The sequence below is a fragment of the Perca fluviatilis genome, chromosome 6 (assembly GCF_010015445.1).
Source record: "Perca fluviatilis chromosome 6, GENO_Pfluv_1.0, whole genome shotgun sequence".
In the NCBI taxonomy this organism is placed as follows: Eukaryota; Metazoa; Chordata; class Actinopteri; order Perciformes; family Percidae; genus Perca; species Perca fluviatilis.
The window spans coordinates 23,282,557-23,306,543 of record NC_053117.1 but is presented as its reverse complement, the minus strand read 5'-3'; the positions used below and the strand labels follow the sequence as shown (position 1 = coordinate 23,306,543).

The window sequence follows — 23,987 nt, the reverse complement described above, 5'->3', positions numbered from 1 at the left end:
ACCCCCACCTATTACACCATCCCTTTCCCACCCACAGTTAAAAGGACGATTTCCTTCATTGTGGCTGTGTGAACTGGCCCAATTAATACACCTATAAAGACAAAAACAAGGCCTTTCAGCATCTTACAGGGTAGTTCTGTATGAGTAACAATGAGTACATGCATGTGTGGTCCTATAAGGAAGCACCCATACAGAGACTATAAACAGAGATCAATGCTATCCTGCAGGAGACCTTGCTCCAAGCGTGTGTGTGCATGTGTGTGTGCCCTAGGTGTGGGACGGGCTGGAATAACACAGCTGAGCTCCAGGGGCGGCCGTATTTATGCCTTAAACCCTCTGGAAGACCAAAAAGCCTTTTTCTCCCCGGGTGTGTTTTCATCACCCGCACATCTACACCAGGCCCCAACTAAAACACGTACTATCTCGCAGTCTGAATGCTTATCCCGACAGACACAAACGAGCGTGAATTAATGTTTTGAGATATTCTATGAATTTCAATGCTTTTACTTCCACTTGAGATTCTGACAGCAAAATATGCACGCTAATCATAGAGATGGGAGGGAAATAATATCTGTGTGTGTGTGTGTGTGTGTGTGTGTGTGTGTGTGCGCGCGCATTGACGGCTGTGTGGGTGATTGGAGTTGTCATCAGCTGGCGGTTGAAATGACAGTCGACTACTGGGCTGCTGCCACTTAGTTGCCACGCGGTACATCAGGAATGACTTGCAATTTTCTAACTATCACTTTCAAAATGGATTCTAATTTTGCTGGATTGGGCCTGTCAGGCAGAGCTGGTGCTACTGCTCTGCTGACTGATCCCAAAGGTTGGCGTTCAGAAGGCTGACCAGCACAGAAAGACAGTGACGGCCTCTGTTCAGGGATGTGATAGACACAAGACAAAAGAATAAAGTGATGGGCAAATGAGTTCCGTTAGTAACAGATGAAAGACCGCGTCTAAGAAAATTAGCTGGGGCAAGATTCTGTGTAAAGGAATAGTTTGACATGGGAAAAAACACTGCCTTGTTGAGCGTTAGATGAGAAAATGTATAGCACTATCATGTCTTTACAGTAAAGCTGGAGCCAGCAACTGGTTAGCTTATCTTAGCTAAAGACCGGGAACAAGGGGAAACAGTTAGCCTAGTCTATATCCTTGACGTTACACATCCAGGATTACACTGGAAAGTCCGCCGGATGCATGTATTTTCCATTTCCTTCTGCTTTCTTTGTGTTGGAATTTTAAATTTGGTGGATTAATGAGGACTATTTTTGACTGCTCCTCAGATCTCTGCAGGGTAAATTGAGACAGCTAGCTAGACTATCTGTCCAATCTGAGTTTTCTCTCGCACGGCTATTTTGCAGAGGCTCTGTGTGGAGCTAAGCGCCGCCCATGACGATTCTGATTGCTTTAAAGAAATGCCATTAAACCAGAGCATAGCAACCCGAATGCTATGTGGTGTAGCCAGACCCTCCTTCAGCGCGCTTTGGGAGGAGGGTCTGGCAAAGCGATAGACTATAGTTAGCCTGACTCCATCCAAAAGTAACAAAATCCTCCTACCATTACCTCTAATACAATCTGTCTCTTTGTTTGATTCAGTTTTACAGGACAATATGTGCCAGACTATTTCTTGTCCAGGAGCAGCGACATGCTGGTCTCCCTGCTAGAAAGTAGGTTTTCTTTCCTTTAAACGAAGCCAGGCTAGCTGTTTTCCCCCTGAATACAGTATTAATGCTACGCTAACTGGCAATAGCTTCATATTTACTGTACAAGTGGTATCAATCTTTTTATCTAACTATCTGCAAGAAAGCAAATAAGCATATTTTCTAAAATGTCAACTATTCTTTTAAATGCTAACTTTATTATAATGCTAACTTTATAAAATGTCAACTATTCTTTTAAATGCAGATAACTTTTTTAACATACCTATACACCATTATGTCAATCAAAGCTATTAATAACATTAAAAACGATAAAAGTGTTGTCCAATACAGCTACTGCAAGCTAAAAAAAAGAAAAGAAAACAAGGATTTGTTTTGTTTTTGGTTGTATCAAATTACATTTCTAACCAAACAGGCTACGTAGTTAACTATTTAACACTTTAGTCTTTAATACACTTTAATTACTATTAGGTGTCATTTCAGAATGTATTGTGGAAGTGTGGTATTGGGTGAACTGTCCCTTTAGCCACTATCCAACAAATCTCTGTCACTGGAGAAGCCAGCAACCTGCTAATTCCGTCTCCTGGCTGTACATTAACTATACATTATCCCAATCCATGTGCAAGGTTCATTAGTGTGAATGAAATTACAGCTGGCTGGAAATGAATGTGTGTGTAATTAGCAGAGGTCTGTCCCAGTAGAGCCACGCAAGCTATAGACGGAGGTAATGGGATCCATTGGAAAGCCATTGTCTGCCACTTCAGGGCTTCAGTATCTTTCTAACGACAAACCTATGCAGTCGAGACATTATAGCGCTAGCGTCCTTTATGAAGGAGGGGAGTCTGGGTTGAGATGAGCCGGTCTGTGTCGGTCGAGAAGAATGCACAAAGAAAAAAGTCGCCAAGAATATGGCAATAGATGATTTTCATTGGTTTTGGAACGTATCTTTGTGAGGCGGAAGCTTTGTTTGTTAGATCGTGTGCATAATTTGCACGCAGTAATGACATTTGCTGTGCCTGTCAGAATTGATTACAGATGTGTTCCTCTTGCTTAATTTGAACTTTGCCCTATAAATCCTTTTGAGATTATTCTTTTTGAGAAAACAGCTTTCAAAAATTAGTCTTGACATCAAAGCTCAAACACAAAAATGGTAAGAAAAGGCAGAACAAAATGTAGTAAAAAGGTTGTGTAAAGCTAGTACAGCACACCGACAAAAATACACTACTGTGAGGGCTAACATGGCTGAAAGTGAAGTGAATTAATTTGCATATGAAAATAGATGGACACTAACAGCACTGGACTGCAAACTACTGCATGACTGTATGTGCACATGTGCGAGTATGCGTGTTTTTAGGTTCACTTGTCCACGCCAGGAAATAACCTTACACTCTTTACCCTTCCCATTTCGTTTGGAAAGTCACCACACACACACACACACACACACACACACACACACACACACACACACACACACACACACACACACACACACACACACACACACACACACACACACACACACACACACACACACACAACCCCACCCTTTGAAACACACTCATGATGCCTTCATGCATGCACGCATACTGGCTTGAGTGACTCCCTGCAGTCAACCTCCTTCTGCTCACAAACAGCCCCTCCTCTTTCCTTTTTCTCTCTCCAATAACTGACTCCTCCCCTGTTCCCCCTCCCATGACACACACACACACACACACACACACACACACACACACACGCACACGCACACGCACGCACACGCACGGAACGTTGCCTAGCCCTAAGCTGACCCGTTGTGTGTACTGACGTCACACACTAGACAAGGGGAGGCATCATTCCAGACAGACACACACACACACACACACAAGTGCACACCCACACACACACACACACACACACACACACACACACACACACACACACACACACACACACACACACAACACACACACACACACACACACACACACACACAACACACACACACACACACACACAGGCCCCAACCGAGGGGGAAGCTGCATTCCAGCACAGGCACACATCACCACGCCTGGCGGTGGGAAGCATGGGGAGCGCTCAGCTGTAGCGGGGAGGTGGGGAAGAGGGCCAGGGGAGGCGAAGGGGGGAGTTTCAGAAGAGGGAGGAGGGAGCGATGGCTCTGAGCCAGTGTTCCTCTGAGCTCAGCACTTCCCCTTTCAGCTCCAGCCAGCCGCCAGTTTGCGTAACGCAGCCCATGCAGCCCTGCCGGCTCGTGCTTAACCCCTTCCTTCCTGGAGTCACTGAGGTCACACCCGCTGTTCTATGTTCGGCGGCGCATGCCACATCCTGGCGTAAACCTGCCCCTGCCCAACATCCCCCAGCTCAGGCTGTCCCATTATAGCACTGAGCACACTGGCCCACTACTCATACTTCCACGTTATTACCTGACACAGATGGAAGCAGATACACACACACACACACACACACACACACACACACACGTGTGCAAACACCACAGAGAAATGATACATTCACCAGGAAATAGGTTAACCTTTTATATGCCACTTTTTCATTGTAGTGGCTGAGCAAATATACCTGTCTTTGTCTTTGTTCTAAAATACAATGAAAATAAGCTTGTGTGATTATCTAAATAAGTAGGTAGCCTTGCTGAGAGTGACCTGGATTTACAGTAGCATCTCTCTTTTATAGACAAAGACAACACAAAAGCACTGCAACTACTAAAATACACCCATTCATGAGCAATTACCAAGCAATTATGATTACCGCGGACAAATATGTAGCTCACACACTAACCAGTTTAACACAAATTTGTTTGGATTATGAAATCACAAAGAGCAAAGCGCGTTTAATTTTGCATGGGAATAGTATGTGCGCACTATATCCATTGACCTTCCAAGAGCTTATGTAGGCCAAAGCGTCCATTCTACCCACAGAGATGTGAGGCTCCTACATGGCGCCATCCCCCTAAAAACCCCACTGAAAAGTGTCATAGCTCACACACTAACCACAGCAGACACAGTCCACGGTGGAGGGATGGGCAGAGCAGAGAGGGGAGCGAATGAGGGAGGAGGGGGAGGTTCTCTCACATTTAATATCACTTGACACGCGTCATCCAGCATCTCTCAAACAGCCGCTGAGCCTGTGTCAAAGCCACGGCGCTGTCGAAGATACTGCGCATGCGTATTACAGGGCGCACCTTGCACGCACACACACAAATACAAAACAAAGACCCAAAGACAAATATCTCAGCCACCTGGCACCATGAGCGACGGGCTGCTGTAGAGAATGGGAATTGCTGGGGATGAAGACAATTGAGGCAAATAGGAGAGGGGGGGGGGGAGCAAGAGAAAAGGTTGACTACGTCTCTGCTGAATCGTGGTGGTCGATTCTCTTGCCTGCGGGCTACTCCTGTAAATATTGACGTTGATGTTAGGACCACTCTCTTAAGGATAAGCTATAAAGCAAGGGGGTTAGAGTTACTCTGTGCAAACTGTAAGCATCTGAAATCACACGCTACGCTTGGCCTTCTCCAAGCGTGTTGAGGGGAAACGGTGAGATACTTTCAGGGTGAAGAGCTGCAACCACATACGGGAACTGAGCTCTCTCAGTAGGGTTAAAGCTTGCTCCTCTCCCTCGCTCTCTCCCTCTCTAGATGGTTTAGGTTTCCACTCTCAAGCTAAAAGCATGCAGCTGACATCAAAACCTTCAGAGAGACCCCTATTCCCCAGAAACAGCTCTCGTTTCATGTAAATAGCTGCCATTCATGGCTACATTGAGATAAAATGCACCCCTGCTGGACAAGAGGGAGACAATGTTCACCCTGGAGCCTCTTTTGTTGACATATGTATGTGTTGCTATGACGACACGTCTTGATGCGTGCGTGTATGTACATGCGTGTTTGCATTCACTTGTGGGGGAACACACCTTGCACACATGTGGGCAAACACACGAGCACACAGGAAAGCGGGCAGGTCTGCACACATAGGAAACAAAAATACAAATACCTCTCGTTCTTTCCTCAAACACACAAAAGCACGACTGCACAAAAGCTCGCAAAGAACAACACATGAGCGTGACCAAAACACTAAATCAGGTTGGACTTGCTTCCAACTACCATGTCCTCGTGGGAGGCTGCAGGCAGAGAAGTTTATTACTAATCATCTTCACGTTAAAAAGGGCAAAACTAATCCAACTATGACAAAGCCTTTTCCAAAACCCTTGAAAGGACTTTATGTGTCCAGTCAACTGGGAATTAATCTGCTAGAGGAACACAATGATGCATGAATGCGGTTTAATACAAGTAGGTTAAAGATGCCAATCCTCCTAAGGGATCACCATTGCTCCATTGACAGTAGTCTCTATCCATCTAACTTTGTAAAGGAATTACTGTGATTGTCTGTACATGCAAAACGTCTCCACACTGTTTAATCAAATTTGCTCAAGTTGCCATTTTCATAGATGACAGAAGAGTAATCATATCTGTATGCAATTCCGCTGATTATGTCTCTTCAGAGACTTGTGAAGTGAAGGACCAGGTCACCGCTGAGACCACATGAAACAAAGGCCAACAGCTTTGTTTATATTTCACCACGTGTCCGTACTTTGAGATCCTCGTTACTTTCATTTGAGTGCCGAAGGAGGCTACAGCAGGGGGTTTAATGGGGGGGGGTTGAGGAGGGTGTAGGGCACAACTGAGGGGGGGGTACATGCCCGGCGCCATAGGAACTGTAAAGGAGGTTGAGGGTCTGCATATTAATCATAAGGATATTAAAAAAAAATATGTGTGCCTGTGTGTGTGTGTGTGAGAGAATCCCCTCCCGTGGGCAAGTCAGCATTCACGCATGAAGTAGGTCAGTGAAATTTGCCCAAATTAGGTCAGTGGCAGTCAATGGGTGCCATCCTGGACAAGAGAAAGAATAAAATGGAGAGAGGGAGAGAGTGTCTACAAGGTTAGGAGAGCAGAACCAAGCGGCTTACTTCATCTACCTTTTACACTTAGTTAATTACGGTTATGCCGGTCCGTACAAAACACACACACACACACACCAAAAAAAAAGGTACCAAAGCTCCCCCCAAAGCGGTGAGAGTTCTTTACAACTTCAAGCCGTCAATTTTTCTATACTCAAACATCCCTGGTATCAGAATCAGTGCGCATCAAAAGCCCGTCTTGATTGAAAATGCTTTTGAAAAGCAGTCTGATTTGGTTACATTGCTTAGGTCTGATTATTTAGCACTCCTCCCTCCTCCTCCTCCTCCTCCTCCTCCTCCTCCTCCTCCCTCCTCCTCCTCCCTCCTCCTCCTCCTCCTCCTCCTCCTCTTCCCCCCTCTAGCTGTTTGGATGGTAGCTTCTTTGTCATCTGCCTCTGTTTCGTCTAGCCTTTTCCCTCCCTATTTTGAAGAATCCACATTGGGAGAGAGGTTGTTGTGTGTTGTTGCCAATAAACGGAGGAACACAGGAACCTTTGAAGTCTGTGGCACGTTGTGATTTGCTTTCATCGTCCCGTATCTGTCAGTCAACAAGAGAAAACGTGACTCCAAAGGAAACTTTTGCTGCTTTTCTCCCCCCCCCCCCCCCCCCCCCCCCCAATTTCCTCTTTGCACATACACATACACACAAAAACAAGACAACACAAAATGACAACAAAGACATAAAGAATGACAAAGGCTGTATTGGGCATTAGACAGACGGGGAGTGGGCTGAATAATAATAATAATCTGCGAGGAGTTGCGAGGTGTTCCGTGATGTTGCTTCAACTGGCGCAGACCGAATCTGCTTCTTCCTGCCTGGGCTTCCTTGGCCCACTTCCACACAAAGGGAATGTTTGTGTGTGTGTGTGTGTGTGTGTGTGTGTGTGTGTTTAGCTGTGGGGTGCTCTCTGAACTTTATTCTGTCAGCCCTGTGTCGCTCATCTCGGAGCAGTTGGGTGTCAGAGAGGAGGAAGAGCACTGACAGGTGTCTTCTGTGGGCAACGTCTGTTCAGAAGAGTGATGGTGAAACCTGGGCCTGCACCTAATCACACAAGCCTGCAGCCTTGCTCTGACAGCCACAGAGGCTGGGGAGAGGGGGTGGGGAGAGGGGGTGGGGACAAAGGCCCCCTTCCCTGGGCAGCGATCAAACTCGAGCCCCCGGCTTGCCTGGAGATGTGACAAGGCCCACTTCCTCCTTCCGCTGCTTTCCCCTGTCCTCCCCCTGCTGCCAATCATGTGTCATATTCTTCACACTCTCGCACGACGTACACTTTTGTGTGCTGGGGCTGAGCCTGTCCACACAAGTTAAAGAGACGTACAGAGGCGAGAGTCGAGGAGACAAAGAGACACACAAGGACATAAACAGATTTGCAGGAAGTGTTGAGCCAGAAACGACCAAATGTACAAGCTGAACGTGGCTTGGAGTGAAGCGAGCCACAATGAGTTACAGTGACTAGCATTACTAGCCAGAGAGAGAAAGATGCCTGGCTAGAGAGACTGGGTATAGGAGCCAGAGAACTGAACTGCAGCCAACCTGGATGAGGCCTCAGTCCAGATACGTTGGGACAGTACCAGGGGCCCAGCTACAGCCCGTCAGAGCAGGGAGGAGGGAGGAGGGGATCAAGTGAATTAGCAAGAAAATACAGAGTGAAAAAAACAGAGAAAGAGAGAAAGAGAGGGCAGCCTTATAGGCAAAACAGGGAGAGAGAGAAAGAGAGGGGTTGAGGCTTTTCAGCTCCAGAGTGGGATGGAGGGGGATGGTTGCAGGGAACTGCTGAGAGTCAGGCAGAGCTGGAGCCCAGGCTTAGAGGCAGGGCCAGGGCTGAGTTTGGGCTGCTGAGAGAGGAGCCAGGGCTAGAGGCCAGAGGAGGGAGGGGAGGTGAGAATAGGAGGAGGCTGTGGCAGATCTGAGGCCGGGCCGAGGCCAGAGCCAGGGGCCCCAGCTTTAGATTTAGTCAGCTGTTCCCCTGGCAGGCAGCTGGAAAGACGTAGTGAGAGAGAGAGAGGGAGAGGAGGTAGCAGGGGAGGATAGCGCAGAGACTTCGGGAGGGAATTTTAACAGAGATACGGAAAGTGAGAGAGAGAGAGAGAGAGAGAGAGAGAGAGAGAGAGAGCAGAGGCGAGAGCGAGAGAGAGAGAGAGAGAAAAGGGAGAAGGGAGAAGGGGGAGACGGTGGTGGTGGAGGTTTGGAAAGAGGACAGTGGAAAAGCCATTAGATTCCTATGAGAGAGAAAACAGCGCTGAGAGCAGACAGACTGACAGAAGGTGGTTAAGGCTCACTGGCTTCGAAACCACTCTTCCCTTCCTCCCTCACTGGTCCTCCTGGTCCCTCATTCCTCTCTTCCCTCCATCCCTCCATCCTCCTCCTCTCCTTCCGTCACTGGTGCGCTATTCTCTGGCTACCTCCTTCTCAACCAGTTGTGCTTCAGCCACAGCCCTGCTATTCATTACGCACAACCTGCAGGCATGACCCTAAACACACAACAAGATCCCAAACAGGTGCCACACACACACACACACACACACACACACACACACACACACACACACACACACAGCAGAAGCAGCAGCAGCAAAGGGATCACACATGACTGAAAGGGGGGAGGTTCGCAGGGAGTGTAGACATAAGGGCTGAAGTGAGAAGAGGGAGCTCTCTGTGGCTGCCTGAGAAGCACTGCGGGAGGAACGAGGGATGGAAAGAAGAGAAAACAATGAAAAAAGGAGGAAAAAACAATGTAATTAAAGCAGAGCACGTACATGCTTTGTTTCCATAAAAGTGGTGAAATAAGATTTGGAGTAGGAGAGCAAGGGGCGAGGGTTTGCCATGGGGTAAGCAGCAAAGCACTTTATGGCCTATTATATTCCATTCAGATGGACCAGGCGTCTGGGATAAAAGCATTTAGTCTGTGCGTTAGCGAGTGACTCAGCACTTGGAGCCTTCACAGGTGGACCCCTTCATAAGTACACAATGCATATCAATGAAGTGGCCTGCTCTATGCATTTGGATCACTCACTCCCACACCTCTGCCTCTTCATTTCTCCTCCTCCTATGCCACCTTTTTCCTCCTCAACCTTTCACACCTCCTTGTGGACAACCTACCTATCGGTTGTTTATTCTGTTTTTGGATGTATTTCACTAATCCCAGCTCTTCTAAAAGACTAAAAAGACAGGGCAGTATCCAATAAGGCAGAAAATAAGAGATGGAAGAGAATGAATGGGAGCGGTGTGCTCCAAAAACAAACAAAAAGCCTGACAAATGCATCCCTTCGGACACTTCTTTTTTTATTCGACTTTTCCTCAAAATTAGGGGAGACATTTCTGTGCATGGCTAGACTAGCCGGCCCACCTCTTCTCCTCCCCTCCCACCTCATTTAGTGTTGAGACGGTAGATAGCCCCCCCTCTCTCTATTGCTTCCTCTCCATCACTCTCTTGTCTCTCTACAGCTCTCCCTCCACCCATCTGCCCTTTCGTCTTCGTTCTACCTCTGCGCCTCTCTATCCCCTTCTCTCCTCCCCTTGGTGGTGGTTAATGGCACAGGGATCCAGCATGGAATATAGATCAGTGTGAGATGGATGGGGCACCATGAGCTCCGGCCAGTCCCGTAGGTCCCAGACCAAAGATTAACTAAATATTAGCTGACAGGAAGAGAGAGAGGCAGGGACACAGCTGCAGCTGCTAGTGCCACTGCCGGCAGAACAAACGACAAAGACTGTTTTTAACCCCCTTTGCTCTCGGGAGAGGGACAGACACATGCAATAAACACACAAAAGATGCAAAAATACACACAACGCATTGGGGTACTGCTGTGCAGGCGTAAGCACATGCTATCAGAGGCACCCTGGGAGAAGAAGTCCACTAATCACATTCTCTCCTCCCCCTCTCCCTGCCAAGGCGGATGGTGAGGGGAAAAAAAGGAATAAATCTTTATTAGGCGATGTGTCCCTGCTTTATCGATCGCTTCGCTCCTTCCCTCCCCACCTCCTCTCTTTCTCTCCCCTCCTTTTGTTATTTTAGGCGTGTGTCTGCCATCCAGTCCAATTGAGTCGGGCTGTACATCAGAGAGGACCATTACCCATGTCTCCCTGGGCTGGGCTGGGCTGTCACTGGCTGTGAGGGGGGTAGGAGGTGAGGTGATGTAGCCACCCAGGAGGGACAGCTAGCCGGCTAAAAGCTAGCTAGACAGCCAGACAGACAGACAGATAGTAGGTTTTGGGCAAGAATGTAGACAGACAGGGCATTAACACACAGTGGCAGACATCCTCAACAATGGCTAGTGACAACAATGGTAGATCTGTAGGCCTACTTCACCTACACTCTGGCACAGACCCAATCAGATTTATGGTGCTCTTTCCACTAGCCGCTAATGATAGAAAGGAGTCACAGCTTTTTTTTTTCAGCAAAGGCTTACGGCAAGGGATGTACCCCAAAATACTCCGATTCCAAAGCAGCAACTACAACAATGTAAAAACATAGGGCTGGGTATGGTTTCAAATTTGTTGTTACTAATGCTGATGACCCAGTTTTAGTTTAGATATGAAAGTAATTATTTTTTTGATACCCCCTTTTTTTTTCTCGAACAAAATAAGTTAAATAGAAGAGGTTATTAAATATTGTATGAAACAGGCAGCCATACAAGGACTTTGTCTAAATAAAACAACACTAATATTTAGATTAAAATCAGTAACTATCTGATCAAAGATTAGAATTGGACTAGACATTCAACGCTAGCTTTCCGCGATTGACAATTTTCAATTCAATGTGCTACAAACACATTTCGGCCCCTAACAACAACACAAAGTATTGAGGTTCAATAGTAATAGTAAGAATTTTGATTCTGTGACTTGACCTGGGCAAAAAGTAATGATAACAGACTCATTTCAAAAGGGCAGAGCATGCCAACTCCTGGAAAGGTTCCATGATGGTCCTCTATACCTGGGAAACATCAGGGTGAGGATCATTTAAAAACTTCAGCAAATAGGCCAAGTCCTGTTCCTCTGCTAATTCTAGACAGTGGTAAACAGATTGCTTCTAAATGTAGAAACAGTGATAGCCCCTGAGGTCTGGATGCAGACTGCTAGCACTTAGCACAGCACAGAGAGCAGGAGCTAGCTAGCCGGCTAGCCTTCCTTTGGGAGTTTAGACACAGGAAACACTATGGAAACATGCTGTATCTAGATAGGGGCAGTGTAAATAAGATATGAGTTTCTATTGCCTGGCTTGGGAAATGAAACTGGAAAATTGAGAAGGGGAGAAAGAGAAAGAGATCATGAGAGCTTATAAACACAAGGAAGGAATGCTTGAAAGAGAAGGAAGATAGGCACAGGTATGGAGTGGACAGGAAGATGAAGGGCAGGAATGAGGTAAGAAAAAAAGCAAGCAAGCAAGGAAATGAGCAAGAAGGAAAAAGAATGAACTCCTTCAAGATAAAACTCTTTAGAAGGGCAAACTAGAATGCATAGTCTGTTGAAAGCCATCCTCTCCTTGCCTTTGAATCTCTCCGATTCTCTTTATTTGTCCGTCTCTCATGCCTGGACTGGAGAGCCTTTCTAGGTCTACTCAGCCCCACTCTGCCCCAGAGCAGTAAATGCATGTCTCACATGCCACACAGCCACGACATCATTGGACCAGGCACAGCCAGAGGCACCTTACACTCTCAGGACCTCCTCCTCTGCATAGCTCACACGGCACTTGAGCCTGCCGGGCAAGAAGAGAGAAGAGGGTAAACCCCGCCTCTCAATCTGGCTCAAATTCCCGATTGTTCCACAAAAGGACAAAAAGAATGCTGTGCATGTACTGTTGTCCCCTCTCTGACTGAGCTCTCAGGTGAGGAATTGCTTATTGGAACATGTACACATCCACACATTCAATCAAGCAAGCAATATTTTCCTTTGGTCAGGTGATGTTTATTGGAAAACAATAATGTGAGCATGGGCACGTCTTTCAGGCAGAGAAATCAGCCACTGGCAGGATAGTCTGACCAGATTGACCTTTGCCTTTAGTAAATCCCTGGGGGTCAAGTAAAGAGGTCAACATTGGGCCAGCTCGATGCTGGGGGAAGGACCGGTCGGTGTGTGTGTGTGTGTGATAGGGGTCAGTGGCAGGTAAACCCTCATCCTCTGCTGTTGCTTACTCTAAGGCGCCTAGTCACCGACACCACGGCACCATGAGGCAAATGTGTATCTTAAAGCATGTGTGTGTGTGTGTGTGTGTGTGTGTGTGTGTGTGTGTGTGTGTGTGTGTGTGTGTGTGGTGTGCTCGGTGCAAGAGTGTAACGCGGGATAGTGAGGGAATGATGACAGACGGGAATGTCATCCACCCTCTTATCATTAACATGCCTCACCTTTATTCAGCCTGACACACACAGCCATAAACACGCTCACTGAGCCATTAACACACAAAGTCGTGTACGCACATGGTCGTGTTCACACACAGATTAAAAAACGGGCTGGCAAAATCTAGCTTTACTTAAAGTCCTGTGTAAGTATCTGGTGGAGAATAGTTTTGTCCAGGAAGCTTCATTCTCAACCCAGCAATCATTTACAATAACAGCAAGAGTCAAAGTTAGTTTGTCACAGCAATAAAAACATGCTTGTTGTGGCCTTGGTGGCCTCTTTTCGGCAAGCAGTGTCTACGGTAAAAGTGAGTTTACTACTGTAGACCAAGCACAACAATGTCAAGATATTCTATGCTATACCCTTCATGTTTGTCTGCGATAGATCAAAAACATAGCCCTTAATCTGGGACAACAGCAGGTAACTTTCTACTCTTTCACCAAAGTATACAGTGATTATGTACACACACACACACACACACACACACACACACACACACACACACACACACACACACACACACACACACACACACACACACACACACACACACACACACACACACACACACACACACACACACACACACACACACACACACACACACACACACACACAAAAAAAAACACACACACACACACACACACACAAATATATATAATTTGTAGCCTTTGGACTGAACTAAAGCTGTTTGGCTTCTAGGGAGAAACAGCTGTTGACCAAACTGGACAGAGAGGCTCTGTTCTGAGTCAACAGTGAAAGCATGTGTAGTGTGTATTCACACACACACACACACACACACACACACACACACACACACACACACACACACACACACACACACACACACACACACACACACACACACACACACACACACACACACACACACACACACACACACACACACACACACACACACACAGTAGACATACATTGAACCTTCCACTGCAGTAAGCAGAGTCTTGGCCTGCTTTGTGCTTATTTCAGCAGCCCATTGGTGCAAAGAGGAATTCATTAAAAAGAAAAAAAAGAGGAGCATCAGATAGGAGAACGCTGAGTGCTGCATTCCCCTGTTGTTATTATTGCCAAATCGAAGAGAGAAGGGCGGCTGGTAATAAAAGTCATTAAATGAAATAGAAAAAACAGCTTTTAATAGGGCCTTGTCATTGTGGATTTAGTAGCCTTTCTATCGCTTGCTCCCTCTGCTCGGTTTCCTGTGCTCACAGTGAAGAGAGGGGCAGGAGCTCTGTGGAAGGAGCACTGGATTCCTAGACAGAGTCAGCCAGCCGAGGAGCTGTGCTGACGCACACCCAGCAGCCACAGTCTGGGACAGGAGACAAGTCAAGCTGGAATGGGGACTGGGGCAGACGTGAAAGAGCTCATGCTGGAACTTTATTACTTTAGCTGGTTTATTTTAACAGGGGCGATGCACGCTGATCTTGTACATTGAGCGTCTCTGAAAATGAGCCAGTATCAGCGCACAGGGTAATTTTTAAGCGTGGGCTTTGGGCAACTTGGTAATAGGCCTGGGAGTGTGGCAGACACAAGGTGGCTAGAGCTGGAACTGGGAATGGTGATTTAAGAGGGGCGTGGGGTAGACAGCTATGTCTGGGAGTAGGAATGGGACTGGGAGGGAGGCAGGTGGGAGGACTGGAAATAAGGCCGACAGAGCTAACTTGAGATGTCAGAAGGACTGTCTAATGGTACATCTTGGATATAGTATTTGGAAACGTGAAGAGCAGGAGACTGTTATGGCTGAGTTTAGAAGATGGAACATGGCTGGCTCGAGGAAGTTATGGTCTGTGGTGGGAATAATCTATCTAGAGGCACATCTGGGTCTGGGAATGGGGTTGGTTAGAGTTTGGATATGGGGCTGTATTGGGACCTTCTGGAAACTTCTGACATGCTGGGAACATGACAGAGCAAGCAGAGGAACCAGTCCTCATCTATCACTCAATTGGTACAGCATGGAAAGGTTAGGGTTTGCTTTATGGGTTTAATCCTTGAGGGGGCCACCCAGACTGAAATCCCGCTAGGCCTGACTGTCTGTAAGTAATCGAAGGCGGAAACTGAACTTGTGCTGAAACTCAATATGATTAGAATAAAAAGTAATTATCATGTACACACATTTCAGATTGATAGTGATGCTTACTCTAACTTCAGCTTCAGTTTACATGGAAGATATTCTACGCAACTAGAGGTAAACAAAAAACACATTATCCGGAGGATTTGTAAAATCAAGAGATTATCCAACACCAAGCAATGTCACATAACAAACGATAGGGTTATTAAACTGAAAACATTGAAAAATAAATGTCCCAATATTTTGTCTATAGAAACATGTGCACACACACAAACACACTCGCACACTAAGTGAGTAAGAGACTAAGCTAACGTCTTTCCAGTAAGCGACAGCTGAAATGTATCCTATCTTTTTTCCATTCAGACAACATAATGGGACAAAGGTCTGGAATCTGCTACCCTGAGATACACACAGTCAGTCAGAAAGAGCACTTTCCCTAAAGACTCAATGCCTCTTCACATAGTCTCTCTCTCTCTCTCTCTCTCTCTCTCTCTCTCTCTCTCTCTCTCTCTCTCTCTCTCTCTCTCTCTCTCTCTCTCTCTCTCTCTCTTCTCTCTCTCTCTCTCTCTCTCTCTCTCTCTCTCTCTCTCTCTCTCTCTCTCTCTCCCATTTGTTTACACTAGCTCTAGGCTCAGCCATGTTTCCATGACGATACAAGCCAAGGGATAGTCACATGGCTTGGGGTAGACCCGAGGCACTGGATTCAGGGTCACTGCTCCTTCGACACTCTCACCTTAGAGCTCGGTCCACACAAGGGATCTGATTAACCGAGACTACATCCACACTAAAAAACGCAGTTTGCCTCCTGCCATGCGGCAGTAGCATTATAACGTGCAAAATGTAACTGCACAACACCTGCTAGTGTAGACAACACGGTCAGAAAGCACTGCAATTCGTTATCCATGTTGAATTAACCACTGGTAGTCAAGGCTGATGAGGTTTGTTTTCTTCTGGAAAAGGGTTACGTGATGGGGGCGTGATGAACCAGGGAAGGAAGGACACGTCCTGACTGATAAGACCCAATCAGGAAGTGAACGTGGGTGTCTGCGTCATCATTTTAAAAAGTCTCTGTTTCTGCCCATCCAGACTACAACACAACCCCGGAGTAAAGCAGGGTCAGCAGCAGTTTCAAATGTCTCTATTTTGCGGGTTGTAAAACGCCGGAGTAGTGTGGGTGCCAGGCGTAAACGTAGCAAAGGTTATGCGAAACCTGTTAGTGTGGATGTAGCCTAACTTCAGGGTTTACTTTCACACACAATTATCTAAAAGAATGTATCCTTAGTTTATATTTTAGAATAACTTCAAATGTTTTTTGGGGTAATGATTTTCAAAAGACCTAAGTCATATTGTGTCAGCCTCTATTTCAAGTCCTGAGTCACAAGCTGAGCCTCTTTACAACATATTGGTTTTACACAGTTAAAGACGTATTCGGAAGCGTCCTGTCTCTCTCCGTCTCTGGTGGTAGGCATGTGGGCTCATTCTCGACCAGCATTGTAAAAAGATAAAGGAACTCTCTAACCTAACAGGAAAATAAAACCAGATCCACCCACATGAAAAGAAACAGCCCACACATAAACAAAAAGAATAAGCCTTTACCCACCGAAAATCCAGCTCAGCCTGATAGCGTCTCACAGTCAACATGCTCATGCAAGATTTACGTTTGGCATCTTAAATTCTGCACCTTCGTGAACAAAATGCTTGAAATGTCGATGTGGGTCCTCAAGAAGCCCTTTGAAAAGCCTTGTGAATTCTTAGTTCAACAAAAAGTCCAGAGTAGGTGTGTGTGTGTGTGTGTCTGTGTGTGTGTGTTCTTGCACAAACATGCTCAGTGTTACTCCACCTTTGTAAGCGGTACAGATGTCTCTTTGGCATTTGGCTTACCACTTTGTCACACAAACAATAACCTACTAGTGTGCGCAAATATTCTTTGTTGTTTTATCATCCCCTTTGTTTTGTGGGTGTTGTCTGTGCCCATGTGCTGTATTGTTGTAAATTATGTCTGATATTGCCACAGTTCTACCAGAATGCTAAGCACACGTGACTTAAAGTCAAAAGGAAATGACATATGGCTCTACAGCCCCTCTATTCACACACTTAAAACATGCGTTTTACGAGTCAAACATAAGGTTTTGGAGAGTCTGTGTTATGATTTTCACCATCTGTGTTACAAAAAAAAAAAGAACAGGGTTAAAAACAGGGAACCACCAGCCTGGTTGTTATTTCACCGTTTCATTGACATCATGATAAAAAGAGGGTGAGAGAGAGAGTAGGTGACGCACAAACCTAATTAAGAATCTCCAGAGCGTGAACAAATTAACCTGAGTTATGAGCATGCAGAAGCATAAGAGACAGAGACACACACACACACACACACACACACACACACACACACACACACACACACACACACACACACACACACACACACACACACACACACACACACACACACACACACAGGTGGCGCAGAGAGGGATGACATTCACACTCAAACAGGCATGATTGCCATGATTAGTGCTGGGCGGTATACCGGTTTACCGTATACCGGTATTCATTTTCCGTATGATATGAATTTTTCATACATCACAGTATAATGCCGCAGTGAGCGCTATGGCCGAAGGAATCAGCGAGTGAATTGAGAACGGGAGCCCTGTTAACTGCGTACCCTTCTCACTCATGGTAGTAACTTTATAACACAAAAATTAATAACCCACAACTAACTCATTTTAACAGGATAAAACACCATAGCACACAACAATTTGTGACTTAAACAATTTCTAACACTAATAATTTTACATTTAAAAATGTACACCGCCGGACGGCATGTTGGGTAACATTATAGCTCCTAGCTAGCCAGGTAGCATAACAGTCTGTTAAGCTGGGAGAGGCGCCAGTCGCTACTGCACATTCAAGAACAGAGAAGAAAGTTACACCAGAACAACGTGTGCTCAAGGGAGGAGCTGTCTGTTGTTCCGAATTTTTTTGTTTCTAAAGAAAATCAGACATTATTTAGCCACTGTTGTTGCCCGTCGCTCTAACATTACTTGGTTGCGCTAACGTTACTCGGCCGTGCTAACGTTAAAGACATGTCACTTCAAGCATGCAGTGGAGCAACATTATGAACGCAATAACAATCCACCTACGGTCTAGGGCTGGGCGTTATGGAGAAAATTAAATATCTCGATATTTTTGACCAAATACCTCGATATCGATAACGCAACAATATTGTAGGGTTGACTATTGGTGCTTTCACAAAATATTTACACAATGAGATTTTTGATAAATAATCATCAGTAATGTGGATATAATGACTAAGTGGGTAAAGGCAAATAATAGAACAGTTACAACAGTCTGGTAAGTTCAGAAAATGACATCACTTTACTGTAATGCAGCCTTTAAAACCAGGAAAAGACAACACTTATGTCATATCACGATATCCGAAATCTAAGACGATATCTAGTCTCATATCACGATATATTGCCCAGTTCTACTCCGGTCCCGCTACAGACCGTTGAGAAAGACGGGTTCAGAGCAATGACTAGAACTCTGGATTTAAGATGTCTTGCCTCGCTGAAATACGTCCGCCAACCTACTGACATTATTCAAACAGCGAAGGAGGCTGACAGCGGAGCTACGTTCAGTCCCCCACTTTTCTACAACAACCTAACTTACCTGTGGCCAAGGTAGTGTTCATACAACTATCTTACAACTATTTTATTTTGAACTGGAAACAATGTTAAAGTTGTTTGTATGCGTATTCATTTGATTTAAGTTTATTTTACTATTTTGCAGTTTGCACAATAAAAATAGTCTACTTATTCTGTAACTGTTTCACGCATTCTCCTTCATATAAAGTTATTGTATAATGTTGTGGAGCCAAGCAAACCCTTTAGTAATCAAAGCTTTTAGTAAACATGATGACATTAAAATGTTTTTGTAATATTCTATGTATTCTATGTAACATTCTCCTTCATATAAAGTTATTGTATAATGTTGTGGAGCCAAGCAAACCCTTTAGTAATCAAAGCTTTTAGTAAACATGATGACATTAAAATGTTTTTGTAATATTCTATGTACTCCTGACAGTAGAATAAGCCATTATAAACCTATATAAAAAAGGCCCAGTCAAGCAAAAGAAAGAAAATACCGTGATATACCGTGAAACCGCCAGAATCTTAAAAATACCGTGATACAAATTTTTGGCCATACCGCCCAGCACTAATGAACAATCATTGATATTTTAAGCAGGGGAAAGGCAAATCATTTTTGGGCTATCTAGCCCAACAACACAACCATGCAAAATACACCAAAATAGGCTACAGGATATGCATATCTGCTTTTATTCTAGTTGAATTTAAAACTGCCTCAAAAAACCCTCATCACTCAGATTTGGGGCAGCAGCATGATAAAATGACATGTAGCTTCATGTGAAAAAATTAGCCTAACAAGGAGAGCTGGATAAATAGGCTGTAGCATGTAGCCTACGCTAATGACATTGCAGAGAGCAACATATGCCAGGCATCAGAATGTCACTCCATAGGGACATGAGGCTTACGGTAAGAGGATAGTAAGAGTGAGGTGGTGGTGGTGTGTGTGTGTGTGTGTGTGTGTGTGTGTGTGTGTGTGTGTGTGTGTGTGTGTGTGTGTGTGTGTGTGTGTGTGTGTGTGTGTGTGATGGTTTATTTACCTCCTGGCACAAAGCCCTGAAGGCAGACAGAAGGGGTGGGAGTTAGAAATACAGTGATGAGGGGTCAAAGGGGGGAGGAGCAGGATAGGACATGTCATATATGAATGAGAGACGAGAGGATGAACTTGACCCAGACTGGAGGACTAAAACAGGAAGGAGGGTAATGAAGTGCAAACATGCTTTGTCATGCCATGTTAGAGCCATAGGATTAGAATTCTATAATTAGAGGACGGGGCACCATAATACTAGCCTTCCTTTCAGCATGATGAGCTGCTGAGTCTAAATTACACAAGGGGGCCGGAGAACAGATGCTGTGATCAGAACAGGCAGCTCTGGAGGGTTTCTATACCAGTAAATGATGCTCAGTTAAGGCACAACACGTTCTGATTGACATGCTAAGGAACATTTTTACTTGGCACACGATTTACTGATATTTCTGTGATCAGCTCATGACAATGTCATTTTCATGACAGAGAACGGTTGTTATGGTACTGTTCTCCGAAGAAACAGGCACATTTTATTATATTTATCTGCAGTTTTTTTAATGTATTATTACACACACAGCCTTTTCATACAGGTTGAGGTTAGGTAGGGGTTCCACTACCTGTTCAGCGGCTGACAAATTCATCACTGATTCAACATTAGAAAAAGTGCAAGAGGGCGGAAGCTGGGTTGTTATAAAACTGCTATATCAGGAGAAGCAGTGGACTGCTAGATAACACTTGCATTCATATATGAATATTCATCTCAAAGGCTGGCATTGGAACAGATGAGCTCGCATGGGAGAAAGAACAACCCATCCATCTCGCTCTCTCCCATTCTCTGCGCTTCATTCTTTACTTTCAGACATCCCCTTCTTTTGCAATCACCATTTCAATGCCTCTTTCCTCTTTTGCATTTTTCCACCCACTTTTTCCCTTTAGGCTTCCCCTCTTTTTCTTGATATCACCCGATCTATTGCTCTTCCCCGTAAACGCCATCCCCCTACCATTCCCGCTGCAGCACTGATATGTATATGGAAAGAGATGGAGGAAAAAAGGGAAAACGTGTGATTAATGTCTTTGAGAAAAAGATAAATAATCACAGGAGACTGGGGGCTGGTAGTTGGCCTTAGGGGAGTAAATATGGAGAGTTTTATAGCTGCTCACTTGGGAGAGAGGGAGGTGGAGGAGATGAGAGGGGGAGGAAAGGAATACAGCGACAGCAGATCCATTCAAGTATATTAGCTTTCCCCCCCATACACAATAACCTCCGCATCTATTCTATTGCTCTACTGTCTTTCATCATCAACACTGAATCCCATCCTACTGACAGCACACACACACTAGAAGCCACACAAAGCCATGCACCCTCACATCCACCCTGAACTATTTTTTTTCCAGGCCAGGCCCACTGTGTTTGATGGGCCAATACATGTGGTGTGTGATGTGGCTGACAGCCCCCTCCCATGCTGCCCTGCTTTTAAGCCCTCGTCCTCCAGTGGCTGCCTGTCCCCTGGAGTAGATTGCATCTTTTATTTATCATTTTCTCTTCCTTGGCTTTATTTTCCCCAGCCAAAAAAAAAATAATTCTGGGGCGAAAATTGCAATCAGCATAACATGCCCTCATCCTGCTGTGTACTCGCCTGTCATCCTCCACTCTCTGTGAGCATGCAGGATGAGACTGACAGCCCGTGCAGACGAAGACACACACATGCACACACAGACGCATGCACAATCCCCCTCTGTGTTTATCAAACCCCCACACATAATCTTCTCTCTCTCTCTCGCTCTCTCTCTCTCGCTCTCCCCCACACACACAAAAACACATGTATGGCCAAAGAAAATGACCCCATTCCCCTCTTTGTCACTATTTTCCAAAGCGCGCGCGCGCACACACACACACACACACACACACACACACACACACACACACACACACACACACACACACACACACACACACACACACACACACATCTCCTCACTGACGCCTTACACTATTTTACCCCGTGCTGGGTGTTTAGCTTCCTAAAGCCCCAAAAGAGTGAGCACATAAATGAGTCTAATGCTGGGGAATCTGGTAAACAGGCCAGAGAGGGAGGGAGAGCTGCCTGCCTGTCTGCCTGCTCCATGGCTACTATTGTGCACTGCACATTCTCTGAGCCCACAAGAGCTGAAGCCATCTCCACACAGATTCTTTGGAGGGATAGTAAGCCAAGAAGTGAAAGGGAGAGGGAGCAAGGGAGAGAGATAGAGAGGGAGAGGGAGGGAGGAGGAAGAAGATCATGCATACAATCTTGTTTGCAGAATGTATTAAGATTCAGATGAACTGGGGAGGGTAATGGGATTAATATCCTGAACCGTTTCCAAGGGTGGGGAGTCGGATTGACAGCTGGGTCTATTGCACTGACGATTGCAGTAAAATATTGTGGCTCTGGCAAAGGCAGCCAGCCAGCCAGCCAGCCAGCCAGCCAGGCAGGGAGGCAGGCAGGGGGTTGCTGAGCCTACAGCACCCCTGTTTACTCCGAGCTTTACCACAAATAATACAGCGGACAAAAAAAAAATGCATCTTTGCCTTTACCAGCTGCATATAGCCTGGGCTTTAACTGAATATTGGAAAGACAGCAGAAAAGCTTCAGTCTGTCTCACAAAGGTGTTTGGCAAACAAAATAGAAGCACTGTGGCTTTAAATCACCGTCCCTCCCACCCTTTCTAAATATCGTCTATTTAGCCAGCGGTGAAAAGATATAGGGGGCTTTTGTCTGCGTACCCATTGGTGGGGGCACGGAGAGCTGGAAAGACATAAAAATAGGAACAAAGTGCTAAGCTTCCAATTGGGATGGCTCTGGGCAATTCAATGCGCGCAGCTCAGTGGGCAAAAACAAGGAGAAGTGGGCTACTATTACGGGCTTATCTGAAAATAGGCTATTCTCACACAGCTATAGGGTAGGCTGGTGTGGAAATACCCTGCATTGTTTATAATACACAAGGCTATAGAAGGCAAACACAAACCCTTTAAAAGTCTGGCATGGTTCCACAGAAAAAGGCAAACAGTGCGAGTTAGATGTTTGGTTTATTGTAGGCTGTTTTCCTGCATTTTTGTAACGTTATAGTCCACTCACCGACTTGCAATACGTTGTCCACCCAGCCACCCTCTAGCAGAGTGACACCCCGTAGGAAAGGCAGCTGGGTCTCGTCATTATTGTCCCCGTTAGTTCCACTTTCCTCTCCTCCGGCGTTGAAAGAGGAATACATACAGATCTCCTTCTCGCTTCTCGGGAATGACCAGTATACGATCCTCCGCTGGACGGGTTCAGGGATCCTCTCGAACCGCTCCTCCACCCTCTGGAACGGCCACTTCTCCGCGACTCTGCGTGCCGCGATGTCGAGCAACGACTCCGGGTTGTGCGTTTTTCCATTCCCCGACCCTCCCGGAGCGGACCCTGCGCCGCCACACAGGACTCCTCCAGCCCGCTGCCCCTGCCTGCATGCCGGGTTGTAGCCGGGCCTGCAGCAGAGCCGCTTGGCTGGGGGCTGCTGGACTCGCTCGGCCATGATCGCACCGCTTCCAACCTGAAGCGCAGTTCCTCTCCGATCATATAAACGGGATAAGGAAGAGAAAAGGGCAATCTCGCACCGATTGTTTTCCGTACATGGAGAGACTGCCCTTATTTGGAAAGGGAGGCGGCGCCTGTGAGTTCCGTGAAGTCCTTTGTGTTGTCAAAGTAACCGGGATGGGCGGGATCCTGGAGCGCTGCCAGCGCACGAGTGGCGCTATAAAAGGAACTGGAGGCGGAATTCCCGAACGTCGGCAAATCCTTTGTGAAGCCGTTCAGGAGCGCGAGGGCGGAGCCCCGGCGGCCGACGGCCTTTGAAGTTTCCTTCTTATTTGAGTTTAAAGGCGGGGACTTAATCCAGGGGCGTTCTCGCAGTTTCCCACAGGGGTAAAAGGGGGCAAGGAAACTGACTTTTTTCCTTTGGAGCCTGTGCTACCACCCCAGGCTCTATGCTTCTTCAATAACAACGTGATGGTTGTTTTCGAGGCTTAAGTCCAAAGGACTCTCAGCTGTCAGAGACAGTAAGGGCGTGGGAGGACGGACATAAAGATATGGAGGGACATGCTTGTAGGCTAGGCTACTACTCTATAGCCACTAATCAGTTATTTTGGTCAGCTCTTCGACATTGGTATACTGTGCTGCAGCTATACTTGAAGATCAGTAGGATAGGCTATTAATATAGGCCTAAATAAACCTGGCGATGTCATCAGGATCTTGGATAG

At 46.0% G+C, this 23,987-nt stretch overlaps 1 protein-coding gene across 3 annotated transcripts in view; it reads right to left on the bottom strand.

The window, feature by feature from the left end:
- The window catches only part of LOC120560302 (zinc finger SWIM domain-containing protein 6), a 47,470-nt gene extending 24,005 nt beyond the window's left edge, over positions 1-23,465 (bottom strand). Inside the window, exon 1 of one of the 3 annotated variants that reach the window (XM_039802627.1) lies at positions 22,831-23,465. In XM_039802627.1, the coding sequence (XP_039658561.1) occupies positions 22,831-23,263 (433 nt within the window). In that variant the 5' untranslated portion in view covers positions 23,264-23,465. The remainder of the gene's footprint in view (positions 1-22,830) is intronic. The other 2 variants (XM_039802628.1, XM_039802630.1) reach the window with 2 other exon arrangements.
- Positions 23,466-23,987: the final 522 nt, after the last annotated feature.